Here is an 8,981-nt window from a genome sequence, read left to right as displayed (position 1 = left end):
CTAAAATGGTTTAGATTATTTACATTACATAGCCTATGTCAATAAATAAGGTTCCTCAAACACTTTTAGATTCAAAGTGTGTGAAGGGGGTGTTGAAATCTCATGAAAGCATTCGGTTCCACTCTCTTTAAATGATGCAAATAATGCATGAAGAGATCATTTGCCACATCTTTTTGATCGATTTTCCAACTCTCTGGTGTTCTGAGTTAGCATAAGCATATTCGGGACTATAGGGGTTAGGCATCACCTAGTACACTCCAAAAAAGACTCATGAATAAAAATAGTTTGTGAAACAATCTCCTCTTGGACTGAGATTATCTTAAGTTAGACATGCTCGTAGGATTTCTAACCAGATAAACTAAGCAAGCTTTACGGGGATCTTAGTCTTCCAAATGCATGGCCTGTCGTAATTGTTTTGTTGCTCCTGATTTGTATTTCATAGCATTCTTTCACTGTGAACTGCCTTTTTTGTTTTCTCCCCAGCACAATTTATTTTTCTCTTGCATATGAATTGTTCGCTTTCCAATCATGATAATGCCACCTAAAAGGCTAAAAGGGCATTCTATGAATTGCCATCTCTATGCATACGGATGGTGACATTTTTGGGCTTCTTGTCATGGATTTGTTGTTCTTTAATAGTTAAACCTGATGAATTCTTTAAACTTGTGTAATTATCAAGATTTGTAGCTGAGCCTTAATCGGTCAAATAGAACAAGATGCTTTATTTCAATTGGATGTGATGTTACTTAACTGAAACCTGTTCTTCTTAACCTTCCAACCATTATAGACCAGAATTTTTGTACTCTCTGCAGTCCATATAGGTTCTAATGCTATGTGTTGCAAGTAACAAGGTTTGTAGCTCTTACTCATGAGAATTGGGCTTTTGAATTCAAGTGATGAGCTCTGATTTCCTCATTAGATTATCAATAAAGTGTTCGAATGCCCTGGCTTTTTTATACAGTGGATCAATTTTATGTCAAAAATAATGCTTTTCAAATCACACTCGGTGGTGTGGGTCATTAAAGTTTGGTTAAAAGCTCAAATCTCAGCTGAGACAAAAAGTGCTAGGTAATTTCTTTCCATTTGCCTAAGTGTGGCAGACAAAGTTACCTGGTGCCTCTGCCAATGAGAGGTAGCAGTTATATGGTGGAATAGTTGAGATGTGCAAGCTTGCTCGAACATTATCTTCATAAGACAATATGATGCTTCGCAAACTGCAGAAATACCCACTAATTGAGATTAAACAACTTATAAATGCAGGACTAAGTTGGAGTTTGTGTCTTAAAAGTTAATAGATGTTGTTTAGTATTGAAATAAAATTTACCGAAGTGGAGCGGGATGGATATAGATGACTATACAGCCTACCCAAATTAGTGATGATGTGCAAACTTCAATGCAAGTATCCAGATAGTTTCTCCAGGTTTAGTTACCACATTTTTCTTTGTTTTGATAAGGCGGTAATAAGCATACATAAGTTGAACACTTTTGCTGTATATGTTAGTAGGTTTCTGTTTGGAAAATGCTTTCTGCCAACAATTGCGTCGCTCAAACAGGAGTCATCTTGCTTTGTATATTTTTTACTGTGTGATTGGAAATTGCTATCTGCCAACCAACTCTTGGAATTCTTTCTTGTTGTGCATGTATAAGTTGTAGATCATATTAGTCTTCAGTTTCTAATTTGTATCCAAAAATTGGCTCAGTATTTTCTTTTCTCTTTGTTTTTTAATCTGGGGTTAGTGGTGTTCTGTTGGATTAACAAATGGCTTTAAAGATTGAGTGGACACTCAACTTGTATGGTGCGCAGTAGGTCTTGTGTTAGCCTTTTAGTCTTGAGATGATGATGCTTTACCTATATTTTACAAATAATGTACTTGATTGAAACTGTCAGTTTTAAGGTGTCTAGTAAAAGGAGTGGAAGGATTATTCCCATCTTGATCTGTGAATTTGATTTTAGTTTCGAAAAAAAAGATTGTTGAAGAGCTTGTTAGGAAATGAATGAGGAAGAAGTTGAGAGGACCAAAGATGGTGAATGGTGAATGTGAATGCCTTCAGCTGTTTGACATCTTATCAAAGGATAAATGTGGATGTTTATGGCTTCTTTTTGCTTGATATTCTGAGATAGAAACGAAATAAACAATTTTTCTTATCTTTGTTCAATATATTAACCGAGATGTGATGAAGCTTTCTTTTGAAAGGACCTGCAGGGCAGCTTAAGTTGTAGACGACATGTATAAGTTGTGTATCAAAAACCTCTTCTGCTTTCACAGAGGCAGCTCATAGAGCATCTTTTAGAGTACTTAATTCTTTGTGGGATCAAAAGAAAAATATATGTTGTCAGATGCAGATACTTGGATGCTTCTGAAGGGTTCTGGTATTCCCAGTTTGTTAATGCTGAACCTGACAATTTTCGCTTGACATTTTAAAAATCCAATACAACTTATCCTCCACCCTATATAGCTCATGACTCCGCTAAAGGTTAGAAGGTTGACTTTCAGATATTAAAAGGCACATACGATTGTTTGCTTAGAGTTAAGTTCATTATTCATGGTGTGATATTATGATATTGTCTCTGCGAAATGGCCTAAACTTATTCTTTTTGACCTCCTTTTCATTCTCCGGCTCTTTGCCTTTCTTCCTTTTCTCTTTTCTACTCTAACTTGCCTTTTGTGTTTGGGCTGTCTTGGGAGAGGAGGAGGTCAGAGTGATTAGTAAGGAATTGACTGTAAAAATAGGTTAATACTGTTAGATGAAGATGTAACAGAATAAATGTTAGGTGATAGTTGCAAAAGAAGATTTGTGGTGAACTCAACTAGTAACAACTTCTTGTGATAATTATGGAACTACTATTAGATCTTTCTCATTTTTAGTATGAGCAATGTGTTGGTTTTGTTTTAGTTTTCCTGGATTCATCTCTCTGATTTTCGGCACAGAAACTAGTTAGAAATAGAGGTAGCGAAAAAGAGGAATGCCTGTTATGTTGTTTTAAGGTGGACATTTTTATTGGAATGTGCAGTCTTAACGGTTCAGTGGTGCATTTTGCATCCAGATGCACCAGTTAGAATTGAAACAAAGGACTAAGAAGGTTATTTAAATTCCGCTCTGTGACTGTAATATTTATCTAACGACGACACTTCCTAGTGACTGTTTCTTTAAATTGATTTACCACTCTTCAAATCTTCATATATTTGTATGAACTTAAAAAATCATTCCTCTTTTACTTACTAATGTTCCATTTCCAATGTTTGTCTTCTACGAGTACCTAAACTAGTCTTACTGTTCAGGTTTACCAATTGCTGACGCACCCAAGAAAATAAGTGGCGTACATAAGAGGTGCTGGAAGTACATTGCAAATTTGAAGAAAGCCGAAGGAAGTCTTGATCAAATAAAGCAAACTGAAGAAAGTACCCCTAGTCCTGATGTTCAAGCTGCTTGAAGCTATCCTCAACTGTTTTAACATTGGAATCTTTCAATATCATTACAACTTTGTTTTGTGGTGCGATAATGCCAATGAAGTAGAGCATCCAATGAAGCTTCAGGCTGTTGTCTTTTACCCTGAAGTTATAGCAACTGGTGCCTTTAGAAAGAACCGATGGAAATGTCTTGTGGTCACATTTTTCAGAAACTAGATCTTTTTTTCTATGGACATTTTGTTAGTAGAGAGATTTTACTCTCAAGGTCACCAAGTGTTGATCGTTCCTTTTAAATTTTAGTATCTTTCCCTATTTTTTGTACTCATTATTGTGCTTTCATAATATATCGTGACAAGCCTTGTCTTCCGGTAGAAAAACATCGAGTTGTTCTCACTTTCATCATAATATTATGCTTTCCAATAATTCAATAAGCAATTTAGCTTATCATCAACAACTCTAAAAGTGTTTGTCCCATATAAAGGAGCAAAAAAAAATATTTCTTTCTCCTCCTCTTTTTAATGTTGATTGATGTTTATGTTTTTCTTTTTTCTAACACGCTGACCTCAATTGGGTATAGCCTAAATGATATCGATCATCAATTTAATTTGTTGATCAAGTTATGTCCGAATCAGAATATCCAATTAGTTCCCTTTTATCTTAACAAGTGAATCTCAAGTCAATTCAAATCCATTTAAGTTATAATAAAAAAGAAGTGTAATTTTATACACGAGAATGGAAGAAGGTTTAGTTTTAAAAATTAGGGAAATGGCTAATCAGAATACAGATAAATTTGCTTTTTGTGGAAAGAAATGCCCTCCTCTTTCGTTATGTCCCTTGTGAACCACATGAAAAAGCACTATACGGAGTCTTTTCCCCTTTTTGCGTTTCCTTCAAATTGACACTCCGAACATATAAAGTAGTGCATAATACATAGAAAATCGAATTTACCCTTAGTTGTAAGTATACACTAGCTTTGAGTATGCACATTTCAACCCTACTTATTTACATTTACATTGTGTCAGTTGAACATTTCAACTAATAAAATATCATCTATACAACAATAAATTTGATGTGCACCACATCAACATTGGGTGTTCACGAGACATAATTGAGACGAATTAGAATGCTTAGTTGTCAGTTGAAACCAATATAAGATGATTAAATGTGTACTCTGAAAATAAAAATAGTTGCAAGCTGAGGACAAATTTAAGTGTATTTATATATGATGCCTATAACATATGCACATTTTGTAATTAATGACCTCAATTGACAACTAAACACTCTAATTTTGAGAGTACACATCTAGACACTTGATTTCTACGGACAATTAAATACTTCAACTCAGTCTCCATTGTATTCCGTGGACACCCACTGCAATAAATACTCTAACTCGTCCCCACAGTATTTCGTTAACAATCACTGCAATAACAATCTCCAATCCATCCCTAGTATGTCTCGAGAATATCCAATGCGGACTCGTGAATGAATATCCAATGCTGACGTGTCGATAAGGTAAAATTTAGTGTATACATATTTATGTACTTCTTCCGTTTTAAAAAGAATGATGCATCAAAAAGTAGATCATTCTTTTTAAAATGATTGGGAGCATTATACTACCATTTTGAATGATGCGTTAAAAAGTAGATCATTCTTTTCAAAACAGTATTATACTACCATTTTGAATGATGCCTCAAAAAGTAGGTCATTCTTTTTTAAAACGCGTGGAGCATTTTGAGAAAGAAAGCAAAGAAGATAAAAAGAGAGAAATGAAAGAACACCAGCTCCCAACAAACTAGTAAAATAAAAGTCCTTTTCTTTCTGACCCCATTTCTCTCACGCTTCAATATCATGAAGTTTTCATGAACCACTTTTAAGTTTTAACTACTTCTTCTCTTTCCTTCAATCTGTGTGCTGAAATACAGCTCAAAAAAAATAAAATAATGTCAACTTTTGATACTGCTAACATTGACATTGAAGCAGCAAATGTCAGTGGCGGCGACAATGCTAATCTTGGCCGTAACCGCCGCCGTCAAAGGCGGCGCCGTCGACGACGCCGGATGCCATCTATGGCAGGGAGCAGTGAGACCACTACAGATGGTAGTTTCCGGTTTTCGGATTCTGATTCCGACCAGTCTTGGCATTCTCCTTTAGGTTCTTACCGTTACGAAGAGCAATGTGGGTTTTCTATGAGGTCTGAGGGCAATTTGGTAAATTGCGAGGAGGGGAAAAGAGGGTGTTGTTCGTTGGCTGATGAAGAGATTGATTTGGAGAGTGGTGAATTGGAGTTGAAAGTGCATAAAGAAGTAGAGAGTAGTTGTAGGATTTGTCATTTGAGTTTGTTGAAATGTGGGGGGATTGGTGATGATGACCAACTTCTAGAACCTTCTGGTGGAATGGCTATTGAATTGGGTTGTTCTTGTAAAGGTGATTTGGCTGCTGCTCATAAACAGTGTGCTGAAACTTGGTTCAAAATCAAGGGAAACACGTAAGTGAATGACTATGTAGGCCCTTTTTCTAGCTCCTATTTTCATGAACAATGTGATGCACTAGTATTTTTGTTAGAACATTCGTTGAATCTGTTTCTTATTATTAGTAGTAGTATTGTTCGTGTAGTTTATTGTCCTTTGATTACTGTTACTGTGTGTTGTTTCTTGTACCCCGATTAGCGTATTGTTTTGTTATAGTTTCTGTTCTGTTACTTGCTGTTGTTTTTGTTATTAGCTGCTGTTTCTTGTACCGTGTTACTTTACTTCTTTCATTGGACTGCGTTGGACTGTTTTTTTTTTTTTTGAGCTGAGGGTCTAGAGAAAACAGTCTCTCTGCCTTTGAGGTAGGGGAAAGGCCTGCGTGCACTCTACCCTTCCGTATCTGCATACACTCTACCCTTCCGGGCCCCGCTCTGTGGGATTACATTAGGTATGTTGTTGCATTCTTTAAATCGATTTGTCAAATAAAACTTGATGGTATGAAGTATAATTCTTTATGTGTTTCTCATAGTTGTGTGTTTATGAAGATGAGAAACTCTGTGGCTACTTTGTGTTGCTGGAATTGTGCCAATTGAAACTGCTAGAGTGCCCTTTTCTTGATGATAACGGAAATGTCACTTGATAGCCTTTTCTTGCTGCAGATAATCCTCTCTTCTATTTTAGAGCTCTTCCCCCAGTTTGTTCTTTCGTCCGGGTTGTATAAACAGGATTTTCTATGGCTTCATTGTGCATGAACTTGAAATTTTAGGATCCTCTGTGGTTTCTTTAAGGTTAAGTTTAGAACATGAAGTGAAGTGGTATAGTGGTTTGGTTGTTATGTGGTTAACTCCGATAAATTCATTGGGACAACCAAGATTCCATCTTTGTTTTAGTTTTTTTGAGGTAGTTAACTGATAGATATACTCAAGTTTCCAACTTTATTTATTTAGCCTCCAATAAACATTTTCAATGGCTTTCTTAGCAGGTTGAAAATTATTCTTCTGCTTGGATACTGTTTATTAAATGTTTTGGTTCTTCAGAACATTATATTTTAATTGATACTTATTTGGTATTATCTGCTACGTTACTGCTCCTAATTTAGTCTCTTTGCACTACTAGCACATCTGAATCTAGATCCTGTTCTTTTTTGCTGTGGTTGATAAATGACATGAAAAAAGGATATTAGATTTATGTGACCTTGAAAAGTATGTCCTCCACTAAATGGCCTGCTTTAGATTGAAAAGCATGTCTTTAAAAGAAAAGTAAAATTGTCATTTTCTGTGATGCATCATTGAAGAATATCAGAACATGTATATTAGTTCTCTTTCCGCATCAAAGGGATTTGATGCATTTTTACCATGTTTGGATCAGTCGTCATATTATTAGTACACTGCTCCTTTTCCTTTTCTTAATATATTTTGTTGTCCTTATTTATTTATTTTTTTGATAGCCGTGGTGTCCAGGCCAACTTGCGCGCACCTCGACTAAATAAATAAATAAATTTTGTTGTCCTTATTCTTTTGCTTTATTGTTGTAATAGCAAATTCATTAGAAAGAAGTCTCCACTAGGAGCTATCATTGAATTGTGTTCAGAATCATGGTAGAAAAATGTCACACATTTCCTTCAATACAGAAGATCTTTAAAGAGCCATTGAGGTTGTCTACATGTTCCTTTCACATAAAATGTTTCACTTGTTACTGCACCTATACTCCTGTTTACCAACATATTTCATTACCTGCCATGTTGCATACAAAACTTTTACTATGGTAATAGGCAATTTCTTCCATGAGTTTTCTAGGATGTGTTGCTTATTGTTCAACAAAAACATTTGGTAAAGCCAAGGTTGTTATTTCGTTTTCTTTTATGGGCACAGGACAACATAAACTTTCCAAAATTAGGGGGTGGGAATGGTGTACATTTTCCCCTGGTGTATTAATGAGGAAGCATGATGTTGTCTTGTCTGGCTAAGGTATACATCTATATAGCTTAGAGTAATAAAATCTATAGTTGATTTATGCAGAAGCATACTGGTCACATTCAGTACCTTTTCTGTTATGTCATTTCTTTTCTTATATTTTAGCTTAGTTTTCATTGTGTGCTAATCGTCTATAAGCCAACATGAGAATACGGATCTCTCTGCAGTTCCAAACCAAACTGTATGCAGTCCTCCATATGTGACTCTACTTATCCTTGCTTGCATGTCTATGGTCCAGGATTTGTGAAATCTGTGGTGCAGCAGCGGTAAACGTTATTGGAGGGCAGGTAAGTGAAGCCAACAATGCTACAATTACCAATGTGGGAGTATCAAATGCACCTGTAGTCCTTTCTGAAACCCGAAGATTCTGTCATGGACGCCGCATCATGAATTTCCTGCTCGCATGCATGATTTTTGCCTTTGTCATATCATGGCTTTTTCACTTCAAGATATTCCCCTGAATTTCGTTTAAGATCGTCTTGGCTGAACTTGTTTTGAGTGACATCATTAACAACTCAACCCTGAGCGATTTATGATGTAGAGGTATATTTGTGCTGAGGAACTTTCAGCTTCTATTTGAATTGCAAAGTAACTGATTTATGTCAAAGGCAAGATAACATTTAGATACAGGTCATGCACTTCTCAAGAGATGCTTATATGAGAAAATGACTTGTAACTGGGAATGCAAGAGACGAAGACGGCCAATGACTTATTTGCTTATCAAACATCACGTGGAAAGAATTCTTCCCCCACCAGGAGCGAATTATCCTCCATATCCATGTTAATATCTCCTATGTGTTCATGTTCCATATTAAGCAGCGGTGATGGTGCAGTGTATTCTGTTATATTTCATTAATGCACTTTCTGTACAAATATTTTCATGTTGCTTAGTTGTGTGGCTATTTCCCCTTGCTTCTGATATATTTAGCCTGTGTCCCCTTGTAAGTTATCTGCAGCTCAGAAAACTGCCTACCATTTGTGGAGGGTTGTTTTATATTTTGCTTAGACTGTAAAATGAGTATTGTGTATTTTAGACAAGTTTGAAAGTTCTGAACTTCTCATCCTTTAAATGTTGTCATGAATTTGGAAACCTTGTAATATCTATCAAGAGCTTAAGGAACTTTGGGAGA

The 8,981-nt window shown here is 35.8% G+C and overlaps 2 protein-coding genes across 2 annotated transcripts in view; both read left to right on the top strand.

Moving 5' to 3' along the window:
- LOC107875501 overlaps positions 1 to 3,735 on the top strand; it is a 7,846-nt gene extending 4,111 nt beyond the window's left edge. The window contains exon 3 of the mRNA XM_016722239.2: positions 3,282 to 3,735. Within this exon, the coding sequence (XP_016577725.1) occupies positions 3,282 to 3,433 (152 nt within the window). The 3' untranslated portion in view covers positions 3,434 to 3,735. The remainder of the gene's footprint in view (positions 1 to 3,281) is intronic.
- Positions 3,736 to 5,179: 1,444 nt separating this feature from the next.
- On the top strand, positions 5,180 to 8,889 carry LOC107875502. The gene is made up of 2 exons (XM_016722240.2): positions 5,180 to 5,895; positions 8,090 to 8,889. The coding sequence occupies exons 1-2, from the start codon at positions 5,351 to 5,353 to the stop codon at positions 8,310 to 8,312; spliced, it is 768 nt and encodes a 255-aa protein (XP_016577726.1). The 5' UTR covers positions 5,180 to 5,350; the 3' UTR covers positions 8,313 to 8,889.
- The last annotated feature ends 92 nt before the right edge of the window (positions 8,890 to 8,981 follow it).

Source organism: Capsicum annuum, chromosome 6 (assembly GCF_002878395.1).
Source record: "Capsicum annuum cultivar UCD-10X-F1 chromosome 6, UCD10Xv1.1, whole genome shotgun sequence".
Classification (NCBI taxonomy): Eukaryota; Viridiplantae; Streptophyta; class Magnoliopsida; order Solanales; family Solanaceae; genus Capsicum; species Capsicum annuum.
The sequence above is the reverse complement of the archived record's forward strand: the minus strand, read 5'-3'. Positions and strand labels throughout refer to the sequence as shown.